Source organism: Miniopterus natalensis, chromosome 13, assembly GCF_054644295.1.
Source record: "Miniopterus natalensis isolate mMinNat1 chromosome 13, mMinNat1.hap1, whole genome shotgun sequence".
Classification (NCBI taxonomy): domain Eukaryota; kingdom Metazoa; phylum Chordata; class Mammalia; order Chiroptera; family Miniopteridae; genus Miniopterus; species Miniopterus natalensis.
This window is the reverse complement of record NC_142093.1, coordinates 48,279,364-48,305,200: the sequence shown is the minus strand read 5'-3', so window position 1 is coordinate 48,305,200 and position 25,837 is coordinate 48,279,364. Positions and strand designations below refer to the sequence as shown.

The window sequence follows — 25,837 nt, the reverse complement described above, 5'->3', positions numbered from 1 at the left end:
CAATGCTTTTCTCACATCCTCTGAATGCTATCCCTGCTTCACTCCCAGGCCCTCCTCCCGGGCCTGCCCTCTGAACCTCACCCTCTGTGCTGTCCTTCCCACTGTCGTCTCCTTCTTCCCTCCTGGTCTGGGTGTAGGGGCGTCAGCAGGCCATGGTCCTTTGTCCTGCTCCCCTCTCCTCCTGGCCTGGTGAGTAGGGGGCTTCCTGCACTCTGACACACGCTTTCACTGTGTGCAGCACGTGAGTGTGTCACTGAAGGGCTGAAGATGGGTAGGCTTTGTCAGGTGTGATGCAAGGTAGGGTTTTCAGATGCTCCCCCTCCTGTCTTGTTATTTATACTTGTGTATCTTTCCCAAATAAAATCTTATGGGAAATCTCTATATAAAATGAGTAAGAGTAGAACTGCCCCAGCTCAATCTGAAATGGGAACTTTTAGCCCTGTCCAGTCGATCTAAGCCCCTCCCCCAACCTCAGCCTGCTCCCACCACGTGCCCAGACCAGGGTCTCCCACCTGTGGCACTGTTTCCTTATGGTTCTTTGGGCCCTTGGTAGCTCATAACCCAGAGGGTCTTCCCAGGACTTGGGCAGGGCCCATATGAAGCAAGTGTCTTTGTCCCTAACCTGGTTCAGGGTTAGCTGGATTGCCTGGGCTTGCAGCTCTGTGATCTTTCTTTCCTTGCCAGAGACCTTCTTGTGGGTTCATTCTTAGTCATTTCCTGGGCCCAGAAGACCTTTGAGGGTGTGATGGCCCTAAGGATCGTGTCCACCATTTTTGCACCCCCTTTCCTGCAGGGGCAGAAGAACTAAACTTTCCCAGATTCCCTTGCTGCTATAAGTAAGATTCTCATGAGGAGATATATGGATGTGAGACTGGAAGGCAGAGGGGGCAGCAGACCCCCTTTCTTCAGTGGCGGTGGCAGTTATGTGCAGGGGCTGAACTCTACACCCCACTGTCCAGTCACCTGCTTCAAGGGCCTGGTGTACGTATGAGTTGTACGGTTTCCTGCCACTTTCTGACCTTGGCTTGCAGCTGCTGTGGTGCCTAGTGTCAACCCTCCGACTGCTGCAGCTGCAGCCATTCCCAAGCTTAGGAAGCACCTGCTCCTGCTTGAAACACCAAGAGCAGCTTCTGACCTCTGCCCTGAACTCCGAGTAATAGCAGTGGAGCTCCCTGCTGCCCTGGGACTTGAGTCTGTTCCCTTTGACAGGTATGGGCCTGAAGGTGGGGAGGTGGAGGTAAGATGGGAGGGTTGGATTCCAACGACCGACCCAGTTCTTCCAGCTTCCTGTGAGGGGGTGGTTGGCCCACATCCAGAGGCCCACATCCTAGCTGGGCATTCCCAGCTTCTTGGCTCATGCTGTGGCCACAGAAGCAAACAGACCCTTGCTAGCAGGGTTGACACAAAATGGTTTGCCACACTCCGTCTTAGCACTGGCCCAACTGGCCCTGCTTTTGAGGTGGCAGGGACTCCGATGTACCTGGGTGGCACTTGACCAGTGTTGGTGAAAGCATGGGCTCTTCTAAGGGTTGTAATACAGCCAGGTGGAGTCAGGGAACTGGCGCTGTGGGCCAGGATCTTACTATCCTGCTCATTTGCTACCAGTTGTCGTGGTCATAGCATCAGCCTCCCATGGTGAAGGCTCTGAGCCTTTGCCTGGTCTAGAAATCTGGTCTTCATCTGCCCCCAGGGCCATATGGCTAAAGTGTGTCCCAGGCCTTTCATATTTGCGTGGAGAGGAAGGAAGCGTGTGTGGGTAAAGAGGTGCGGAGTCTCGCTGCCCATGGGGCCTCCCAAGTCACTAAGGGGAAGCTTCCTGAATCTCTTTTGGGGAAGGGGGAGCAGGTTTAAGAGACGGGAGCTGAACCCACTGCTTTCACAGCAGAGGTTGAATTACCAAACAGAAAGACAAACTCAAACACTTTATTTTAGGTTATAAGAGAAGTAGGAGCCGCACTTACTGCCCTTAAGTCACATCAGAAGCAACGCTGTTTTGCTCACGTGTAAGTCACGCTCTCTCTTCCCTTTCAAAGATCTCTGGCCTGCTTCTCTTCAGCACCGAGTGGCCCCGTCTCACTCATTCAGCTGGCAGAGCAAAGCCGATCCCTTGGCAATCCAGTAATCTTTGGATCTCTTGGAGGGTAAAAGGACGGTCACCACAAAGTTGGTTGAATGACCTAGTTGAGGATACAGGGGAAAAAGGGGTCATTACTTAAAGAACAACCCCTTAATACAAAGAGTGCCGTACTAGGAGTCAAGACATCTGGGTTTGACCTGTAGTTTTCCAGAGTCTGCACTTTGCTGACAGCAACCCTGTGGTGATTTTAAACATGTTCCTCTATCCTTGCAAATGGGTGGTTAGATCTAGAGACATGGCCACATTAATGTTTGAGCTTTTTGGCAAGAATACTTCCTATGTGGTGTGTACTTCCATCAGGAGGCACTGTATGTCTGATCGCTTTTTTTTTTTAGGATGTACCAGCTGTGGATAATCATTACTTAAAACCATTACTTCTTTAGGATTAATAATTTTAATATTTAGTGATGAGTAAGTCTGTAGAATCCACCTGTGATTTAATTTTTGTTTGTAGTGTGAGACAAGGATCTGAGTGTGGCATAACCAATTGTCCATCTGTGGAATAATTTCTCTGTTCCTGGCCAATGTTAAATGCTGCTGCTGTTCTATGTCCAGTTCCCAAATATGCACAGTGTGTTGTTGCAGGGCTCTCTCTCTAGCACATTTGCTCTATTGGCCAAGTCTTGTGCCAGTGCAACACCATTTAATTACCACCTTATCTTGGTTCCTCTTACCGAAAAGACAGAGTTCCTGTTGGGATTGTAGCCAATAACAAGACAAACGAATCAATAAAAAAATGGGCAAAAGATTTCAACAGATACATTACCAGAGGAGACAGAAATAAGTACCAGAAAAGATGGTTAATGTCATTATTAGGGAAATGCAAATTAAAGCTGCAATAGGATACCACTATCATCTATCTATTTATCTACCAACTACCTACCTACCTACCTACCTACCTACCTACCTATCACCTAAAAGACCAACCATACTAGGTGGTGATGAGCGTGAGGAGCAACTGGAACCCTCAGCCACCGCTAGTGGGAATGTTAAATGGTGTGGCCCTTTGGAAAGCATTTTGGTAGTTTCTTAAAAAGTTAAACATGTACCTACCACACAATCCAGTCATTCCACCCTAGATGTTTATCCAATGTAAATAAATGTGTCACCAAAATGTGTACATACCATTATTAATTTCAAAAATAACCTCTTGATAACTTTTTCGATTTGTAATAGGAGTGGGAGATTGGGCAGGGGATAGGAGTGTCTATTTTAGTTCTAGTTTGTATGTTACCCTTAAAGGACATACTTTAACTGAAGATTTTATTAGAAAAAGAAATACCATCAGTATCTATATTCTCTAATCAAAAGGGAAACGTCTTTTTTTTTTTTTTTTTTTTTAATTTTCAGTTCTTTCTGTCCTGCTTCATCTTCCATATTTCCATCATCTGGAAATTTAGTTCCAAATTATTATTAAAATCATTGTTATGGTCAAACTTTTAAAGATTTAAGTGTGTTTGTCTGTCATAACTAGAGGGTCAGTGGTGATTAATTTAGAGCCTTTGTATGCCCTAGATGTCTTTAACACATTCTGCCTTTTGGATGATAATTTGGTTGCATTTCCAATTTTGGTTCAAAGTTGTTTTGCCTTGGCCTTTGAAGGTGTTTCTCTGTTATCTTTTAATGTGCACTGTGGCTAAGTGGATAATGTGAGTCGCCCGTGTCAATCTGATTCTCTGGAATTTTAAGTTCAGCATGTTAATACATTTTATCTGTTTGCTTTGAGGATTTTCTTTATCTCTGACAGTCTTAAGTATCACTTTGATATATCTAGGTTTCTTTTTAAAATTTGATTATTTGTTTATGTTTTAAAAAATTATCCCTAAGAGGACTTTGTGAGATCTCTTAATCTGAGGACTCAAGTGTTTCTCCTTTTATGGGAAATTATTGGCCATTATTAAAAAAATATTATCACTCTTCCATTTTCTCTACTTTCTCCTAAATTGCGTACTAGATAAATGTTGGAAATTTTGACTTTTTCCACAGTGTCCTTTTTTTAAAAAAATTGCAATGTCAAGATTTTTGAGCGATTTCACCAGCTCATTCTCCTTGCTTACCCCTGCTGTCTACATTCGGCTTATCTATTCAGAGGATTTTCTTTCTGTCTGGTTCCTTTTTTCAGGGCTGTATCTCAGTTTCAGGTCTACTCAGATTTCCCTTTTGGCAGCATGGCATACTCCATTTAATAATTTATTTTTAAATCTCTTCGATGAGTCTCAATGGATTTAGTGAGAGATTTTAGTGTCTACTCACTCCATCATTTCAAAATTAGAAGTCCCTGCTTAATAAACTATTTTCTCCTCATTAGACTAACAGAAGTAAGCATCAGTTTTAAAATATCCATCCATACTCCAGATGAAAATAAACAGAATTTACGACACTTACAAAGCTGTGTAAGTGGCCTCATTTGAAGCTGCTTAAGGGAGATCTTGGGCCAGCTCGCTAGGCTTAAAGCTTCGTGTTTGGGCTTCAACTGTAGTTTGCATTTGGTCATTACTAGCACCAATGTTCCCACATGCTCACCTGTGGTGGAGAGTGTCCCTGCTCGGGCCCCTGTTTTATAAAGTGGGGAGTGGTAAAGTGTTGGGCTTGGCTCATAATTTTGTTGAGGTTCAAAATGCACCACAGGCAGCTCTGGATTCATCTGTCCTGGCAGAGCATCTTCTACCACCATCTCATCATTGTCCCACCGGAAAGCATCCATGAACATGCCGTGAACGAGCACGCCGTCCTCCGGAGAAGGCAACTGAAACAGACCCAGAGGCTGGCAGGTGAGAGGGGAAGGCGACGGGCAGCTGGGGGCACCTCCCCCGCCCCTCAGCCTCGGTCAACTGTAAGAGCCACTGGAGGGACTGCTGTTGTTCCTCCCATTCTGGAGGGAATACTGAGGCCCTGAAAGGTAAAGCAACTTGCTTCTCAGTCTGACACCAAATCCCATAGTCCATCAACATGGCTAATAGGGGATACCCCTGGGAAACCCACCCATGGGCTTCAGGATACCTGATACCATCATGTGAAGGCTTTCCCCTTGTCATGGGAAGCAGGTGGGCTAAGAGGGCTGAGATTATCCTCGGTTATCTTTTAGCAAGGTCTTTCAAGGGTATGGGAGTAGAGGAGTGCTGACAGAACTGCCCAGGAGCAATTCCTACTTAAGACCATGATATTTTAAGGCAGGTTTACTTAGTAAAAGCCACTCACCCCTGTTGGGAGCCGGTGACGTGTCTGGACATGGTCCACATAGCCTGAGGGTCTGGAGTCGAGGACTAGACCCTCCCCACAAGTTCCCATGAGGAGCCGAAATAAAGAAGTTACCAAGGTCTGGGCTCATGCAGGAGGCAGGGTGTTTACTCTGAAAGTGTGTTTGTGCAGCCTTGAAGGAACTGCTTTGTATCCCCCTCACCTCCTTACCAGTTGTTTGTGACTCATTATATAACAAAGGTGTTGAAGCCATTTGGGGTGCTCCTCATTGGAGGGCAGCCCTCCTGATCCCATAACTTTGTCTGTTTCACTCCCACCCTTCCACTCAGGTTTGTTTGTCTTTCAGGCTGGTTCCTGACACACCCCAACCCAGCTGATTGGTTGGTGAATACTTTATTGGCAAGCGCAGTCTGGAGCAGATCTTTGATTTCATGACACATACCAGAAATAATAAGGCCCACTGGGGTGAGTCAGTGCTTTGAGGCAGAGGCTCCTTTCCCCATCAATATCTCAGTGCCTCTAAGTTGGGCGGCTCAGGTTGGCAGCGGTGGTTCACATCCCTGGCTGTATACAGGAATCACCAGGGGAGATTTAAAAAATAATGATGCCTGATGTGTCTTGGTGATTCTAATCTAACTGGGATGTGGCCTGGGCATCGGGATTTTTAAAATTACACTACAGGTGATTTTAACCTGCAGTCAAAGTTGAGAATCACTAATATGCTAGAGCAGTGGTTCTCAAACTTTAGTGGGCTAAGAACCCCATGGAGGACTTGTTAAAATATATAGATTTCTGATTCAGTAAGCCTGGAATGAGTCCTTGGAATTTGCGTTTCTATTAAGTTCCCAGGCAATGCTGATGCAGCTGGTCTAGGGGCCCCACTTTGAGAGCCTCTGCTCGGGAGGAGTAAGCTATGTGAGCAAAGAGTTTAAACTGAGTCCTCAGTGCATTCCTATTAGTTCTTCAGTTAGGTATATGAATCTAGCATATCATTTCTGCTAGGAGACACCTGACTGAATGATGCAGATAATTCACCTTCCACAGTAATATTTATTGTGTGTGCACTATGTGTGGGTCACACAACATCTGCAGTTTCATTTACACTGCACTACAACTCTGAAGGCTGTGACATCAGCCCCATTTTACAGATGAGAACACTGAGGTGCAGACATGATAGTAATTGCTCTCACACACACAGCTGGGGAGGGGGAGAGTCAGAATTTAAATTTAGGCCTGCCTGATGCTGAAACTTGCTTTTAACCTCTTGCTATGTTGTCTCCACAAGGAGAAGTTACTGTGGGTATCTGTGATTTATAAGAAATATATATATTTGGTCATTCAGATAAGCAAAATATTTTTCTCATATATATTCGGTCTTCCTCCATGGTTCTGACTCACAGCTCTCAAAATACTTGGAATTTTCTAAATGTTGAGAGTGATAGCTATGTCTTTTGGTATGTTAATGAGGTGGTTTTGGACAGCACCTAAGGATGGAGGCTGGTTGCCAGTGGAGCCAATCATGTGAGTAGAGGGTTGGAACTTTCAGTGTGTCTCCTCCCAGCAGCACCTCTAGGAGAGGAGAAGAGCTGGAGATTGAGTTCAGGCACCTATGGCCAGTGATTCAATCAATCATGACTGTAATGAAGCCTCCATAAAACCCAAAGGACTGAGTTGGGAGAGCTTCAGGTTGGTGAACAGGTGGCGACGTGGAGAGAGTGGCACACTTGGTGGGCGTGGAAGCTCGGTTCCCTTCCCCTATACCTTCCCCTAGGTGTCTCTTCCATCTCACTGTTGAGTTATTTCCTTTTATAATAAACTGGTAACTAGTTAAGTAAAAAGTTTCTCTGAGTTCTTTGAGCTACTCTAGCAAATTCACTGGACCCCAGGATGGGGTCATGGGAACCCCTGATGTATAGCTAGTGGGTCAGAAGCACAGGTGACATGGTGGGCTTCAAACTGGCGTTTGAAATGGGGGCCGGTCTTGTAGGACTGAACCCTTGACCTGTGGGATCTGATGCCGTCTCTGGGTAGTGTCAGAACTGAGTTGAATTATAGGATGCCAACTGGTGTTTGAGAATTGCTTGTTGGTGTGACAGCATCTCCCTCCCACCCAGCTCTATGTTGGGTTCAGATCTAGTCATTGTTAATTGGGGAGCTGGCCTTGGGGTGTGTGAGCCCCATCCTGCCCCTTCTGCTCCCACATATGGGAGGCAGGAGGGGCAGGGGAGGTCGGCCAAGGTATTGAATGACAGTGAGACGGAAGCTGCTTTGCTGTAACAACAGTTGGGGAGACAATACCTCCATGTCCATGGGCAGTTCTTGTCCAAACTTCACTGTCTTGGCAGCTTCTATAACCGCGGCTTGATCCCGATAGGCAGGAATTACATTGTACTTGAAACTGAGCTCGTCTATAGGCAAATTGTATTTTCGAGCGTGATTTTGAAGAGTTCCTGTAAACATAAGAAATTAGAAAAATGGGTCCTCCAAACAAGACCACTACCGCCCAAACATAGCCCCCACTTGCCCCAACCAGGCTGCTCTAGCATTACAGCTCCTCCTCTCTGTGGCTGACTCAACCATTAACATCTTAGTCTGAATTAGTTCACGGAGACGGGGAGCCTGTGGGTGATGTTGGGAGGGACGGGGCCAACACAAGTATTGTGGTCGTGGTTGGGAAGAGAAGGGGGGAGACTAAGTCTGAAGTGCACTGCCCTGCTATGAGGGAGACCCACCAGGGAGGGAGTTTCAGAGCCCAGTCTCTCCCACTGGACCGTCTTGCTCAGCTGTCTTGTATGGGCTGTTTATTAGGGATTCAGGATGAGAGAGATTAAGGACTCAGCTGAGTAGTATCTAGTAGCCCAGAGGCCCTCGTCCACTCTAGGGCTCCCTAGCAGGAATCCCTGGAGTAGCTGCCTTCTATCCCCCGGGATGACACAGGGACATCAGGAGTATTTTTTAGTCAATTATAACTAGAAAGTAAAATTTTTTATAAAGAGTATTTTTTAGAGGGAAGGAAGCTGCTTAGAGTTGGGGCTGGAGCAGGTGGAGAGCCTGTGGTGCCTTTGAGCATGGGTCTCACAGGGAATTGGGGCACACTGTGTGTGTTCACAGGGGCGGCGGTGTTCGCACTTGCATAACCCGAGAAGGGCAGGGATTAGGTTGTGGGGAACATCTGCTGCTTCTGTCATGGTTTTCCCTGGCAGGCGAGGAAGAGCAGGGCCTCACTGGACTTCCCTGTCATCAACAGCCTCATGGTTAGGCCGTTAGCTGCTGTGCCACTTTGCCAGTTCCCGGAGGCCCAGTGTGGAACAAGTCGTGATCCTTCCTGGGGGATTTTTTTTGGGGAAAGCACTCGTACCTGTTAGAAATCCTTGAGGAAAGAAGAACCCGGAGATCCAGAAGGACACAGGCTGCCCCCTTTTGAGCCACAGCTGAAGGAGAAACATTACACCACAATGTACCGTTTTCCTGAGATGGAGCTTGTCGTTTAATTCCAAGTCATATTCTGGGGGGCCTCTCAGGGGGCAGAATCGAAACCGGTCCTGAGTGAACCTAAATTACCAGCCCCATCCTCACGGCCTTCCTCACCCCCCGGCCTGACCACAAACCCAGCACCTGGTTATTACAGAGGCTGCAGAAAACGGAGGGGGCAGCAAGGTCACCCTGGAGTCTGGACCCAGTTCAGATGGGCCCTGGACCTCACAGCGGAGGCCCTGAGCTAGGCGGGAACCCCCAAGGACGGCCTGCAGTTAAATCGGGGCGCTGGAATAAGGGCCGAGGACAAGCTACGCGATAAATTAACGTGAGATGTCTAAAGCGACGCCATTCTGAAAGTTTCTGTTTCTTTGGGCTCAGGTGATTCCTGCAGGGTTGTCGATTTTTAGTTAGCTAGGGCTTCCCCAGGGCCTTAGGGCCAGCTGTGTCACTAGATTGATCCAATCGCAAAGAAGAGCATTCTCTTACGTCCACAAATGCGGTCCTCAGAATAAGGTCTTTGACCCATGACGCCAGTGGTTTCAGGGACGGGTAGGCTGTGTTGGACCACAGGGAGGGAACCTGGTTGTTGAGGAAACTGTTGTACACCTTTTCCATCTCTTCGGACATCACCACAAATCCAGCAATGGCTTTGTTGAGCATCTCTAGAGACGTCTGAAAGAACAGGAAAGGGTTGATGCCCTTCACGGGTGTAATTAGCAAGTGGGAATGACACCCATTCGTGGGGGCAGGTGCTGGCTTGGGCTGAAAGGCCCTCTTGCTGGGTTCCTTCCTCTGCACGCTGTCTGCTGGGTCAGGCCACGGAAGGATATTTATAAAACAACGTGGTAAGTACAGTGACAGACACAGCACCCCAACTGATGGACCCCTGAGGACGGGTCCTTAAGTCATCCGGCGGTGGCTGGAAGGGCTGGGGTTCCAGGAAGAGCTCATGGAGGAAGTGATACTCGGCCTTGTCTGTCCGCAGGTGGGTGACGTGGAAGAGACAGAGACCAGCAGCAGTTCCCCCGCCCCTCGTGTTGGCTGGGCTCGGAGCAGCCTCCCAGAGGCCCCCTTTCTCCCAGAGGCAGCTGGGCTGTGGCCATGTGACCGAGTTTCGGCTAACGATACAAGAAGAAATTATGTATGCAACCTCTGGGTCACATTTTTATGAGGAAGCTGCTGTCCCTCAGCCCTCTTTCCCCCCACTGACTAGCAAAAGGGGACACTTGCAGCAGCCACCTTAGGCCCAGAAGTGGAAGCTACTGTTAAGGCTGGAAGAGCCAACCCTCCAGCTGGGATCCCTGGATGAGCTCAGAAAGCAACATCGACTAACTACCTGCCCCAGACAGGGCTCCCTCTGGGCAGTTAACTGAGACACAAGTGAATTTCCATTCTTGTTTTGGTTGCTATATTTGGGAACCTTTATCACAGCAGCTTAATCTGTATCCTGATTCATTCAATACAGAAGGTGATAAGCGCCTGTCTGGCCACCTGGATTGATGATGCTGGTGTATACCTGCCTGGCTGCCACAGTCCCGAGGCAAGGACTTTATATATCCAGCTGCCCCGTGTCCCCCTAACCCACAAGCCTAGGCATTGCCAGCCAAACAGAAACATTCAGACACTATGTTTTCTTAGTAGGGGACAGATGGCGTTTGGCTTTGAAAGATTTACCCCACCCGTCCTCCCCAGTCTAATCACTGAGCACTGACTCTGTGCTAGGTATTTGGTTCCCTGCTTGGCGGTAAAACTCTTCCTGCTGATGGTCAGTATTTGGTCTCTAATAGCTTTTGTTTTCCTTATCAGAGTTATACACATAGAAACCGGGAAGGCGTTCAGCCATCACTATAAATTCAAGACCATCTAGAGAGAAAGTATTCCTGAGCATAAGGCAAAGGTCCAAATAATTGTTCTCAAATTTTAGTTGCAGTGAAATCATTTGGGGGGGGGGGGTGGTATTTAAAATCCACATGCCCAGGAATTTCCAGGAATTCCCTCTCAGGTCTGGAGTGGGGTTGGGACTCTACATTTTGAACTTGGCAGCATAGTACATTCTAATGCTGGTGTTTTGTGACCCACACTTTGAGAAATGCAGGTTTTCACAGTCTTCATAAAGACCATCTTATTAAATGCAAACTAAATGTCAGGAACAAGAACTGAATATCTAATGCTTAGGTCTCTGGTCAAATGTCTAGTCTGTCAATGGTAATTCTGAGGAGGAGACCGGGGATTTGTAATGTCCCATGTTCACGAAGCCAGAGAGAGGGCAGGACGGCTTGTTTGGGGAGGGGAAATTCGATTTTAAATAGGTTGGGTTTGAACAGTTGCTGGCACATTCAGATGGAAATGCTGAAGGGGTGGGAATGGGAAGCTCTAAGCACCCTCCTGTCCTTATACAATTCTCTGCACAGCTTTGAGACCCCATAGCAGCGATGGCAGTGAGCGGGCATACGTGGATTAGCTTCAGCAGGCTGTTAAACCGGTCCACTTCTTGTCCAAGGACGGTGGTCAGGGAGTTAAGGCGTCCTTGAGAATCCTTGACGAAGAGGCTCTCAGAAGCAGTCTCCATTTCCAGTATTTCTGAAACAGAGAGAGCCAGTTCCTCAGGTCAGTTCTCAGTGATTTCTGTCTTCATGTCACTGCTGTTCTAATGTACTTGTCTTAACCTTTCTTCAAGCAACTTCTCCTGCACCTGGGCCGAGGCTGAACGCGAGTCAGGCCAGGCAGACGTCAGTAGCTAGTGCTAGCAGGACAAGCAGCTACCTGGTAGATAAGAGACATCCCTGAGATCAGAGGTGCCAGGGCCCCGAGCCTGCTCTGCCATGCAGGCACGTAAGCCTCCCTCTTCCCAGCACACCCGCAGTGCCTCTGGGAGGGGAGGGCTGGCACTGGGAGACTGAGAGATGAGAGAATTCATATTTATCCCAAGTTACTGAGTGTAAGTCAAAGGGACTGGCTGAATTATGAAACAGGCCCATGGTTCAAGCCGGATCAAACATTTTGCTCTTCTTTCCCCCTACAATCCAGCAGAGGCTCATGTAAGCTCTAAAAAAATGAAGGAAAAGCTGTGGGACATTTATACCAAGGAATACTATGCAGCTGTAAAGAAGGATCTTGTACCCTTTGGGACTGTATGGATGGACCTAGAGAGTATTATGCTGAGTGAAATAAGCCAGGCAGAGAAAGGCAAACATCACATGATCTGGTTTATATGTGGAATCTAAAGAACTTAATAAACTGATGAACAAAACTAACTCAGTGACAATGAAACTTGGATCAGATTGAGGAATCTCAGAGGGAAGGTGGGGGTGGGGTGGGTGGGGGAGAGAGATTAACCAAAGAATTTACACGCATATATGCATAACCCATGGACACAGACCACAGTGTGGTGAAGGCCTGGGGCAGAGAGTGAAAGGGGTCAATAGGGGGAAAAAGGGGACATCTGTAATATTTTCAACAATAAACATAAATTAAAAAAAAATTGCTTTCTAAAATAACTGACTTGGTTTACATCAGCATCAACAGGACTCTGCCCAAGAAGAGATTCTTTTGAGGCCTGTTTTAGGAGGCAGATAACTGGTTTCTGAGGTCACACAGACCCCCTTTTTTTCCTGGGGAACTTGGCAAGACTCAATCTGTGATATTATATATTTTGGCCTTCATCCCTAGCTCCTGACAGAGCTCCTGAAACCCTTGTAATTTCCTAAGTGATAAATGCAATAGGGGCATCACCTTTTGTAATACTTGGTTTGTGACCCTGGCTCCTGCAATACTCCTGAGTGATTAAGGTAAAAGGAGCATCTTTTGTTATTCACAGCCCTTCGACCACATCTAGTTTGCTACTGAGTTGACTTTGGGAAGCCCAGATGCATGGGGAAAAGCCTGCTGTCAGCAGAACCAGCCCTGTGATTAGGGGTTTGGGACTTTCAGCTTCATTCTCTGACCTCTTAGAAGAGGAGAGGGGCTGGAGGTTGGTGATTTAATCAACCAACCATGCCTACGAAAAGTGAAGCTTCCCTAAAAACCCTAACTGAAAGGGCCTGGAGACCTTCTGGTTGGTGGACGTGCCCATGTGCCAGGAGGGTGGTGCACCCTGACTCCACAGGGACAGAAGTTCCTGCACTCGGGACTCTTCTGGACCTTCCCCTATGGATTGTTCATCTGGCTCTTTAGCCTGTGTGATATCCTTTAAAATGAACTGGTAAAACTAATGTTTTTCTGAGTCCTGTGAGCTGTTCTAGAAAAATCACTGAACCCAAGAAGGGGCTGGTGTGGGAACCCTCTATTTATAGCTGGCGGGTCAGAAGTACAGGTCACAACCTGGGACCTGAATTGGCATCTAAAATGGGGGCAGTCTTGTTGTGGGACTGTGCTAACTCTGGATACTCAGTGTGAGAATTAAATTGTAGGGACACCCAGCTGGTGTCCAGAGAGTTGGAAAACTATTCAATGTGAGGGAAAGATCCATATATTTGGTGTCAGAATTATTGTGAGGGAGAAACAGTTTATCTTACAGTCATTCTTTTATTTTCTGCTTCAGTTTTCTTTCCCTTATAATTACATCTCTCCCAACCATGACCAATAGATTAACAAATCTAAATCTACAGTTGTTCTAAGAAAAGTGTGAAAGTGGATCTCTGTGATTCCTTAACACACCAGAAAACAAGGGGAGATTAATTCAGCTGTTTATCTTGAATGGAAAAAACAAAAAACCAAAAAACAAGACATGGATTCTAGAGCAGGGCTGCCCAATAGAATATTTTGCAATAATGGAAATGATCTTTTATCATCCGATATGGGAGCACTTGAGATGCCACTTGTGCAACTGAGAGAGAATTTTTAAGTTTAAGTAGCTACCTGTGGCTTAGTGGGTACTTTCTTGGACAGCACAGATCTAGAGACATTAGGAAGCTCAGAAAAAAGTGTGCTTAAGGTCACATTGCCTAGAAAGCAATTTGCTCCTATGCTATGGCAACTGAGGTGCTGGAGGCTTCCAGTCTGTCTATAAACGGGGCCTCCCACATCACAAGAGCTTTCTATGTAAAGACAAGTCTACATAATTAGCAGCTCGACACCTGCTTATCACTCAGCTCTTTTATTCCTAAAAGCTCCACTGTATACAGATTCCAGAAATTATTTATTACCTGGGACTCTGCCCTGGATGGAAGTAACGAGTTCTTGGACAATCTCATCATTGCTTTTCCCCTCTCCACCAGAAGACGACCTGGGCTGAACCTCAAGTATGGTGTTGATCAAAGTGTTGGTCTCTTTGTACTGTAACGGTGGGAAGAGACAGAACAGTAAGACTCAAGTTCTCAAAAAATAATATTTTTAGCATGTATAGTTCACTTTTAGAAATAATGGCAGTTATCAAAAACGGCTTTTTTTTTTTTATGTTGAAGATAGAGCTGGTAAAAATGTGCTCATTGGAAAAGAACAGTACATAGTTGTCATTGTTACAGTTAAATTTTTTTGGTTGAAAAACAGTGTGAAAGTTCTTAATGCCACTGAACTGTATACTTAAAAATGGTTAAAAGGAAAAATTTTATGTTATATATTTTATCACAATAAAAATGGTTGAAATTTTTTAGCTAATCATTTAAAAGGCATTTATGAAAGTGAGGAAGAAATAATGAGAATTGAGTTTTAGAACATAATTCTCTAATTGAAAAAATGTTTATTTTTTAATATGTTTTTATTGATTTTTTTTTTTTTTTTTTTTTTTTAGAGAGAGAGGAAGGGAGAGGGAGAAACAGAGAGAAACAACGATTGGCTGCCTCCTGGGGATCAAGCCTGCAACCCACACATGTGTGCTGACTGGGAATCGAACCAGTGACCTTGGTGCATGAACCAATGCCAAACCAATGAGCCACACAAGCCGGGCAATTGAGAAAATATTTAACTAAAAGAATTATGGCTCATTACAGAAAATTTTAATGGTGGAAACGTGACGTGAGGTTTCAGAGCATTAACCTCTTGGTGTTTTTTCTCGAAGTTCCTCTGTTGTTTTGCGTGGATTTCTTGTTATCTAGGCAAACCTCACCCTCTAACACTTGTAGGGGCAAAATTTAAATTAAAAAGAAAGATTAAGGGGGAAAAAAAAAAGAAAGCTGATTCCTTTTAGCCTCCTGAGACCAACCTAGTTTTTAACCCTTAGAGCATTCCAGGGCCTTCAGGGACATAGCTCATTTCATGGCTTTGGTTTAGCCACAGACTCCTGACCATGACAGATGACAAAACTAGAAAGGTATGTAGTGGCCAGGTCATGGGGGAGCCTCGAGAGGACCTTGGACTACTCTTAGGTAACGGTGGGGACTCAGGAGGTCTTCAAGGAGTAAAATTGTCCAGCCTGCTCTTTGGAGCTATTGCTGTGGTCTGGTACTGTGACCTTGATGAGCTGTGCTTTTAAAGAACAGTGTTTTAATTTATCTGTCTTGGATATCTGTTACTGTACTTTTATAATGTAATCATCTGTGGGTCCATAAGCCTGTGTAAAATGATACAAATATGCCCAGCACAGTGGGAGAAGGCAGAAGAGACGGGAGTGTCTGGGTGATCACCCAAATCCCCATGTTATGGTAGATTAGTGGGTAGATTGTGGAGTAGGCAGGCCCGGAGGTGGGTGGCGGTAGCCAGTGACAGGAAAATGCATCATGATTTTAGGGTTCTGTGAGGGACCCAGAGGGAACCAGCTAAATTGGAACCAAATGCTGAAGTTAAGATGAAACATTTACTTGTTTATTTAACAATATTATCAGAGCTGGTGAGGTGATTACCGATGTTTCAAGTTTACATACACGATATGAATATATATTTTACGTTGAAAGGCCACACACCTGGTAAACGAGGTTGGCATTTTCATGCATTCCAAATATTTCTGGGTCATCTATCAAAGGCAGATTTTCAATGTAATCTTTAAACTCTTGCAGGCTGTCGGCCAAGGGTGCAAAATAGATGCCTGTTATTGAAAACACAGAAAGGAGAGGTCTCAGATAGGCTAGCTTTGTGCTGCCAAGTTTGGGGGGGTTCTCTGCCAGGTTCAGGTGGTGGCTGTAATCAGCTGTCTCGCACAGAAACAAGGACGGTCCTTCCCAAGCCTCCGTGCTGTGTCTAGTTTCTTTGCCTTTTCTTGAGGCCTTGTGGGCCCGGTTAGCGTCCTAACCTTTCAGGGTGTCTCCTCCAGAACATTTCACGATTCTCCAATTCAGGGATGTGTTGCTGAAAGCTATGCCTTGTTAAGGGCTCCAAATTTATATAACTTTGAAAACACATCTGCAGAACACAACCCATTTTAGAAAAGAAACAAAACAATAGATAGCCCTGTGCTGTTAGGACCAAACCAGTTTTGAAGGTGGCCGAGCTTGGGGATAGGGCGGGCCTGGGGACTGGGTTGCGAGGGCTGGACCCAGAGGACTCCTGTATGAAAGCTGAGAGATGCTGCCAACACCTCAGAAAAGGTCTTTCCCATAGTACTGGAAAGTCACTCACCTGATTCGGAATATTTATAATTCTCTTGTAATGTTTCAGGAGAAAAGAACCTTTTCAGGACAGTACGAAGGCATCTTTGATCCCAGGTGTCTGTAACTCTACCACCATATGTAATCTCACCTGCAAAGGATGTGCATTTTAAAACATATTATTATTTCTTTTTTACTGATATACATATTCCAATTCTGACAGGTTTATTTCTGTACACATTTATTGTAGTATATTCCCACAACACTGAGAGTGGAAATAGCACAACGGAGTTTCCTCCCACAACCTCCCCAGAAAAGAATAAAAGTCAATTTTTAAAAAGCAGAAAAAAAAATCTGGTATATGAGCTCTACTCTAATTATTTTGCATTTTCCAAATAACTGAAACTAAAGCCACTGAGTTCTGTTTATGTATTTCTTCCTTCTTTATGGGTTTGTTGTTGTTTTTTTTTGCCTCAAAATATCGATTAGGGATGTCATCCCATCATTGACTGCAGGATTCTAAAACACACTTTCTGTGAAACATTGCTTTTGGAGGGGGCAACGAGTTTACAAGGAGGCATCCAAACTATACGTACTGTACAAATTATGGATATTAAGCTAGGGGGAAATGATAGATTCAAAGTGAAAGACACAACCTGCCTCACAGAAATTATGTTGTGGGAAATTAAACTTATTAGCATCCGTCTCTTTCCACAAAGAAGCTACGTTCAGCATGCTCCATTGTGATCCACAAATTACAAGTAAGAATGACATGCATTTCACTGATTTATTGATTTGAGAGGAAGAGAAAGGGTGAGCGAGAAAGAGAGAGAAACATCGATTTGTTGTTCCACTTATTTATGCATCATTGGGTTGCTTCTTGTATGTGCCCTGACCGGAGATCACACCCACACCCTCGGTGTATTGGGGTGATGCTCTAACCAACTGAGCTATCCGGCCAGGGCCAAGAACGATATATTCTGCATTGGAATAATACCTATTGCTGTAATAATTCTCGGGGGAAAAAAATCCACATCCATTGCTAGAATTCACTATTCAATACTGTCGTGTTCCTGGAAGGGTTTTATTTATGATACTGACATTGTCAACTTCTGAATCATTTAACTGTTCGTCCACACTCATCTCCATCTCTTCCATTATGTCAGAAAAAAGTTTATTCATTTTTTTCGAAGCCCAGATGGTTGGTTGAGAGAAAGTTATTTTAGTCTTTGGAATCTCAATTTATTTCTTCTAAGGTGGCAGTGTGCTTCCCTGCGCTCCCGGCAGGGACGCCTACCTTCCTTCCCCTGGTGAAGCACCCTGGTCAGTCTTGTTGGACCAGGCCTCAGGGGGAGGGGAGGGGAGGTGGGAACCAGGGGTGATAGCCAAGTAGCTGAGTCCCTGTATTAGCAATTCTAAGAGAGAATGGAGAGATGCTGCTGCGCTTTCCTGGGAATGTTCTTCCGTCACCCTCTGGGAAGTCTTGGGACACAAAGTTGGCTTAAATCTCTTTGGTGAGCCCATCTAGTCTCGGCCTAACCTGAAGCTCTTCTTGGACCCTTGGGGCCGGATGGAAAGTAAAGCTCCAATTTCTCCAGTTACCTGACGGTGTCTCAGAAAAGTCAGCGGTGAAAGGAAAGCGCTGCTCCAAAGCGTATTATTCTAAAAAACGTTTCCAACTAAACGGTCTGCATCTTGAGAAGCAGCACAGGAACATTTTCCTTAGAAAGCATCGGGCTTTGTGCTTTTGCATCCAGGTTTCGCTTTATCCCTCCCTTGGATCAAACTGGGTGAACAGCAGCGCTCCCATTCAGATGCAGAGTAGGTGACTCGCTTTTAGTCTCACTTTTAGGAAGGAGTCTTCTGGGTGGGTCATTTCAGAAGAGGGGCCTTGGGGAGAGGGTGCCCACCACACAGGCCCGCCACGTGTCCCGGTGCCAGCACCACAGAGCCTGCGGGGTGGTCTCCTCCTCTCTTCCTTTTCTGTCCCCACGGGCTGGCTCGGGGATGGCCCAGTACAAACTGGAGAGGCTTTGGGTTTGGCTCTGTCCTGCCCACTTGGAGCTCAGATCTAAGGGCCTGCTGCAGCTGTAGCCGACGCTGTGAAGTGTTAAGATGCCCCTCTCAACTCCAAACGCCCCCCTGCATTTAAAGCCTCCTCAATATTTACGCTTACTCTCTCCTGTCCAGACCCCGCCGCCCCCGTTCACTCCTTGTCTCGCACTGGTTATAGCTTTACAAGTTACCGCACCTCTTCCCACCCGAAAAGACAGTAATTGCCAACAGTTACCTACAAGGAAGGGCCCAGATTTATTAACAGCACACAGGCCTTTCAGGGTGTGTCCCGGCTTCTCTCTTTTTTGATGTTGAAGACAAAGGTCCCCTGCATCGCACATTTCCTCTTCATCCTATGCTTCAGCCCCACTGACCGCCTCATGGTGTCTATGGTCATGCCACACATGGACACAGGGGGTTTTAAACGTCACTGTTTCCTGCCCAGTGGGCTCTCCGGCCTCCTCTCCTGGTGAGCCCAGCTCACTGACCAGCACCCAGCTTGACCGTTGCCTCCTTGGTGGAGCTTTCCCAGGCTCCTCCAGACAGTGTTAGCTGCTCCTTCTGAATTCCCATAGCATTGTGCACACACTTCTAATCTGGTAATTATCATAGTATATTATAATTTATTCATTATCTCTACTCTCCACCGCCTGAGTTTTGGGTAGGCAGGGACAATGACATCTTTGTATTTCCAGCATCTATCAGAGCAGTCCTAGTCAGTATTTTCTGGATTAATTCCCTAAGTGACTGCCTAAAATCCCACCACTAGCAAATATCAATTAGTGTTGCTTTTTACCCCCTTTTAAAAACATCTTTAATGAGAGTTATAATTTTAAAATTCACATAAAATTATATATGAATTAAAATGTATAATTAATACATGTATTAGTAATGTATATTAAAATAAAATGTATAGTTTAGTAGCTTTTAGTTAATTTACCAAGTTGTAAATTAACCATCACAACAATCTAATTTTAGAACGATTTTATCGCCCCCCCCAAAAAATCTGTGCCCATTGCAGTCACTCCACATTTCTACCCCTTGCCCCATGCAACACAAATATACTTTCTGTCTGTAGAGATTTGGTTTTTCTGCAAATTTCATATAAATGGAACCATACAACAGATGCTATTTTGTATCTGGCCTCTTTTACTTAGCATAAAGTTTGTGAGGTTTATCCATGTTGAGCATGTATTGGTAATTTATACCTTCTTATGGCTGAGTAATATTACATTGCATAGATATACTAGAGTTTACTTATTCAGTCACCAGCTGATAAGACATTCAGGTTGTTTCCACTTTGGGGCTATTATGAATATGCTGTTATGAGCATATGTTTACAAGTTTTTGTGTGCACGTTTTCGTTTTTCCTGGGTATATACATAGAAGTGAAATTTCTGCGTTCATATGGTAAGTCTATTTAAAAAAATTTCCGAAGCAGCAGCACCATTTTTCATTGCTACAAGCAATGCACGAGGGCTCCATTTCCCCCATATTCTTGTCACCGTTTGTTTCTACCTGTCTTTTTTATTATAGCCATTCTAGTGGGTGTGATGAGGCTTTAATTTTCATTTTGCTAATGACTGAGCGTTTTTCCATGTGCTTACTGGGCATTTGTAGGTCTTCTTTGTTGAAATATCTATTCAAACCTTTTGCTCATTTTTTCCCCCCACTGGATCATTTTTCTTCTTACTGCTGAGTTGTAGGAATTCTTTATATACTTTTTATACAACTGCCTTATCAGAGATATGATTTGCAAATATTTTCTCTCAGTCTGTGGTTTTCTCTTTTCACTTTCTTGATGGTGTTTGTTGAAGTGTGAAAGATTTAAATGTTTTAAACATTTTATTTTTTTTTCTTTTATTGCTGTGCTTTTTGCCTCATATCCAAGGAGTCATTGAGTAACCCAAGGTCACGAAGATTTACTTCTATGCTTTTTTCTAAGAGTTTTATAGTTTTAGCTCTCATATTTAGATATATCACTCATTTTGAATTTTGTGTATATGGTGTGAGATAAGGATCCAAGTTCATCCTTTTACAGATGGATATCTGATTATCCCAGAATCAGTTGTTAAAAGGCTATCCTCCTCCTACTGAATTGTTTTGGTACCTTTGTTAAAAATCAATTAACCATAAATATAAAGGGTTTATTTCTCGGTTCTCAGTTCTGTTGCATTGGTTCATATGTGTATTCTTATGCCAGTACCACACTGTCTTGATTATTGGAGCTTTGCAGAAGTTTTGAAATTGGGACACTAACTCTTCTGACTTTGTTCTGTGTTTTCAAGGCTGTTTTTGCTCTTTGGAGTCCTTAGGATTTCCATGCAAATGTTATCATCTGCTTGCCAATTTCTGCAAAAGTGCTAAGTAGGATTGCATTAAATGTATAGATGAGTCTGGAGAATGTTGCCATTTTAACAATATCATGTCTCTTAATTCATGAACATATCACGTCTCTCCATTTATTTAGGTCATCTTTAATACTTTGGGCAATACTTTTCAGTTTTCAGTGTACACGCCTGCACTTCTTTTAATTTTTTCGCTAGTATTACGTCTAGGGTTTTTCTTGTGTGTGTGTGAACTTCTTAGACTTTTCTATACACAAGATCATGTCTACTGCAAATAATGACAGGTTTACTTCTTCCATTCTAATCTGGACGACTTCTATTTCTTTTCCTTGTCTAACTTCCCTGGCTAGAACCTCCAACACAGTGTTGAATAGAAGTAGCGAGAGTAGATACATCTTGTCTTGTTCCTTTTTATCCTTTTAAAAACACAGTTTACTGCCCTGCCCGGGTGGCTCAATTGGTTAGTGTCGTCCTGATACGCCAAGGTTGCGGGTTCAATCCCGGGTCAGGGCACGTACAAGAATTAACCAATGAATGCAGAAGTAAGTGGAACAACAAACCAATGTTCCTCTCTCTCTCGCTCTCAATAAAATAAAATAAGTAAAATAAAATAATAAAATAAAATAAACCACCGTTCCTTCCATAGCAGTAGAGATTGACGTAACCTGAGAGGTTAAGGGTTCTAGGGGTGGGGGAAGGGAGACAAAAACTAGGACGTGGAAGATTCAGGGTAAGCAGAGCTGCTCACATCACCATCTTGTTCGGCACTGTTGGCCCCACAGGAGGCCGGGGCATAAAGTCGCCTCCCAGATTCCATGCCCACCCTCTCGCCCTTCTAGGTCCACCCTGAGGATAGGCCCTCATCCATTTTTATTATCTGTTGTTTTATTATCCGTTGTTTGAAGGTTTCATTTGCCTTTCAAGGCTCGAGGTCACCTGACGCCTCTCTGCTGTTTCACATGCCCCTTGCTCACCAGTGAAGACCACCCATTCCCATTCTGTTCCCTTCCAGAGCTCTCCCTTCCCCCGCTTCCCAGTGCAAATCTCTGCTTCATTATTCGGACCTACATGGTGCAAACTGGGTCTAATTTGGTCAGAAAGATCCCATGTGGCCATAATTAATAGTTGCTAAAACTTTTAATTCCTGAAATATTTTTCCCTTTCTCACAAGCACGCCTGAATCAGAAGTTCAATCAATGTTCAGATTCTTTTGAATTTAAGCGCACAGACTTCAGAGGCTAGATCGTCTGGGTTCAAACCTTGGCGTCACCACTTATAAACGGACGGTGTGCCTCAGGTTAGTTAAGTGTAAAATAGGTATATAATTTCTGTCCTCACCTTACAGGGTTGTGAGGATTAAACCTGCTAATTAATGGGAAGTGCTCAAAATAATGCTTGGCATGTAGCAAGAACAATATAAGTTTTTGCTATTCTTACTGGAGGAAACACCTGTCCCATTTTTCTATGTGTAAATATTGTTATGATACACTGGTCATGGTCTTATCGTCACAAAGGGAGTATCAGAAGTCACCACCACCACAACCCAACACTGGGGGGCAGCCATCTCTGTATGGCCAGGTGGGTGTGAGCCAGGTGGGTGTGAACCAGCTGGAGGCTCACAGCTGGATGCCGTGGCCATGTGGGCCTACTGACCAGTAATATAAATCAGCGCATCCCAGGGAATCTTTCCTTCTTGACAGTAAAGGTTGAGGTTCAGTAAAGCGCATTCCCTGTCACTGTCGTTAAATTCATAGCAGATGTTCCAACCAAGAGGGCCAAACTTTTTTCTTTCCTGGAATGGAAAATAAAAACCGTCTTAAATAAAATTTATTAGAATTGATTTTGTGTAAAATATTGAAAATGAAAAGGTTCCTATTGAAGTCGGGCATCCTCATTCTGTGAAATCAGTTAATCATGCAGTTTAACTTCAGCTGGGCTTTCAGTGTGGCTCCCACCAAACGAGGAGGCACCTGGTCTTCCAGTACCGGCCCCTCTCTAATATTTCTAAAAGAACAATTGATGTTACTGGAAATAGGACAGACCTGTCAAAGAACATTCGTTCTTCATGGTAAAAAAAAAATATTTCTCCAACAAAATATGAAAAAAATCCCAACTAGTATCCTTTGGCTTAAAAGTACTGACACTAGCCCAGCCTCTGTGGCTCAGTGGTTGAGCATCAACCTAGCATCCAGGTGATCGGGGCTCGATTCCCAGTCAGGGCACATGCCCAGGTTTCGGGCTCCATCCCCAGCAGGGGTGTGCAGGAGGCAGCTGATCAATGACTCTCTCATCACTGATGTTTCTCTCTCTCTCTCCCTCTCCCTTCCTGTCTCTGAAATCAATAAAGATATATATAAAAAAAATACTGACACATCCCCATCCAGTGGAGAGAGCTCCCCCTACTGTTCTAAGGAGCGTGTCCATCACGCAGGCTCTTCAGTCGTGCTGTGCTCTGCTGACTGCATACTGACTTCTCTACAGTGATGTCTTTTTTTTTTTTTTTTTTTTTAGAACTGGTACAGAGAATTATAATCCTTGTTTCATGACTTCTCATAATGAAATCTTTCCCTCTGTTTGTTTTCTACCTATCCCACCTTAATTTCTTAATTCTAAACTGATGATTGATTATACCGGAGTATTGGTCCTATGTTCTCTTCTCTTGCTTTCATATTTTCTCTAAATTTTAAATCATTTCCTCATCTCAACTGCTTTTACTAGAACAAGGGCCTCATACCTGGAAACCCAATCCTCTTGGATCTTCTCCTGTAGGATCTTGTTTACTTATCCCATATCTTACATGCATAATCTTTTTTTTCTATACTGGTATTTTTCTCTATAGACTACACATTTGAAAAGCAGTCGATCAGTCCAATCAAGATACCATCTAGAAATACAGATTTGAAGAGTCGGAATTCAAAGACAAGGCCACAGGATAAACACCAGACCACAGCAGTGAGATTTGAACAGAAGGAAGGAGAAAGTATTGCTCATCTGAAGATCATCTTTCAGGGGACTTGGGACTCGAGTCACAGGGAGGAAGCTCTGAAGGTTGGCACAGCCACTCAAATAGGAACAAGTGAGAGTAAACTTATTGCAAGAAAAATGAGGGTTTAATAATATGTATGTGTCAAGAGGGAAGAACAAAAAGAATCCTGAAATTCTCCTTATGGGGGAGGGGGAGCACTGATTTCAGAAATAAGAGTCTGGAGGGGAAGCAGATTTTGGGGAATGAGGCATAGCTGAGATCAGTTTTGTGCTTTGAGTCTGATCTGCTGTAATCATCCAGGTGATGGTGGTCTGAAGTCAGATCAGAATAGAGCTGGGAGGCAAGGTTGGGAGATACCGAGGCAAGGGGAGCACAGAGATCAGCAACTGAGTTAAAACTACTTGGGTTCAGACACAGAACAGGGCCTCATGATGCCATTTGTAAGCTTTCATTTAATTCTTACTTTTTATTTATTTTCACAAAATACACTTTCTTGTTTCTATTAAGGAACAGAATTGAGTGTACCTGAACAATGGCATGGAAGAAACAAATGCCAAATATTATTTGTCTCCATTTTTGTCCAAGTATATTTTCTTCAAAATATGAAGGAGTCATTTCAGTAAATGCTCGTCTGATATTTGCACGTAAGCCTTTTGGAGGCTCGTTGGTTACCTGGATTTAGATGGAACATACGTAGCAGAGAGGGTGATTTAACAGATTTGCGTTATTTCTGAATAACACATGTGGACCGAAGCCACTGAGAAAATGTACACAACCAATGCCCACAGGGTATCCTGGCACCTCCATGCCTGCTCTGTAACTTGCTCAGGCTCCGTCCTGGGAGAACAAGGCCTGGTAGGGTCCTCATACCTACAGTGGGTAAACCACCTGCACAAGGACCCCAGACACTTCCATTTGGTGTCCGTTTTTCTAGACAAGGCCTTTTGCATCGGATTTTCTGGTCGTCCCAACACACGGCATCATCCCACACTTTGCCTTGATGACGTGGGGCAGGGAAGGAAGAGGGATCCCTTCTGAACACCCCTGTGAACATCCTCAGATGCTGCTCACATACTGGAAACTTTCAGCACTGAAACCCAGCAGCCTGAGGTCTTCCTGCGTCTCAAATGCTGAAACATTCCTTTAACTCTGGGAAGGATCCTGTTCTCATCACTCTGCATCCTTGACAGGTTTTGATCGAGGGGAAGGGGGAAGAGTTGAATGACCAACAGGACAAGGGTGCAAGGATGGGCAGTGGCTTGGGAAACTGCTTCCCTGCTGGCTATCCAGGGAAGAGAGACTGACTCCCCCCTCCCTCCCCCCGGGCTGCAAGACACGGACACAGCCCTGCTCGGGGCCTGAGCTCCCTGGACCCACTGGGTGAACACTCTGAGGCCAGCCACTTCACGTCACTCCAACCACGTGCACACGTTACCTTGACAGAGTTTTGAAGAACTGTAACAGGAAATGTGCTACTAGGCATGGAACTTAAAAACAGTCGAAAACTGTCCTTGATAGCAATATCTGTTCAAAACAAAGACAAAACAATAAAAAGGGAAATGCTTAACTCTCAGTAACACTTTTCTATAAGCAGTTATTATTATAGGGTAGCAAAAGACTGCTGTAAGCCCTGTTTAAAGAGTCGTTAATCTTTTTTAAGTGTGTTGTAAAATGTTCTGAGGGAATCTTTACAGAAATCTTCATACAGGGGGGTCTGGCAGTCTAGACACTGGCACATTTGAGTAAAGAAATGAGAGACGTGTTAATTTTCAATACTTGGAGGAGATGTTAAGGGCCTTCCCTCTGAAATGGAGAAAAATTTCAGTTGAAAAAGAAGACAGTGACTGCCAGTGCGTTTATGCTCATGAAGTTTTTTTCTTAACCATTCAATTAAAGGCGAATTGCATAAAAGAGGTCAGGAAGCCTATGGAGAAGAAGGGGACTTCTCCCTTCTGCAGAGAAGGTGCAGAGGGAACCAAGGGATCAGGGAAATGGAGAGACCTCAAGCAGAACATCAAGAGGTTAAGCCAATACACTTTCAGAGCTGAGGACTGAGAATCTAAGAAAGAATGTGCTCCATTCTAGGTTAAAAAGGCCAAAGCAATGTTGGGAAAATCACCATTTGCATCACAGGAAGACGCAGGAATCATCCAAAGGTGACTTTCTCGGTACTGATTTT

General features: G+C 44.6%; 1 protein-coding gene across 1 annotated transcript in view; it reads right to left on the bottom strand.

Moving 5' to 3' along the window:
- Positions 1-1,927: 1,927 nt before the first annotated feature.
- The window catches only part of DNAH6 (dynein axonemal heavy chain 6), a 174,706-nt gene continuing 150,796 nt past the window's right edge, over positions 1,928-25,837 (bottom strand). The window contains exons 66-77 of the mRNA XM_016202528.2: positions 25,094-25,182; positions 24,184-24,330; positions 22,326-22,464; positions 16,301-16,420; positions 15,649-15,770; positions 13,957-14,086; positions 11,265-11,392; positions 9,299-9,484; positions 8,694-8,766; positions 7,634-7,785; positions 4,661-4,883; positions 1,928-2,177 (exon numbers count right to left, since the gene is read on the bottom strand). Coding sequence (XP_016058014.2) covers positions 2,074-2,177; positions 4,661-4,883; positions 7,634-7,785; positions 8,694-8,766; positions 9,299-9,484; positions 11,265-11,392; positions 13,957-14,086; positions 15,649-15,770; positions 16,301-16,420; positions 22,326-22,464; positions 24,184-24,330; positions 25,094-25,182 — 1,613 coding nt within the window. The 3' untranslated portion in view covers positions 1,928-2,073. The remainder of the gene's footprint in view (positions 2,178-4,660; positions 4,884-7,633; positions 7,786-8,693; positions 8,767-9,298; positions 9,485-11,264; positions 11,393-13,956; positions 14,087-15,648; positions 15,771-16,300; positions 16,421-22,325; positions 22,465-24,183; positions 24,331-25,093; positions 25,183-25,837) is intronic.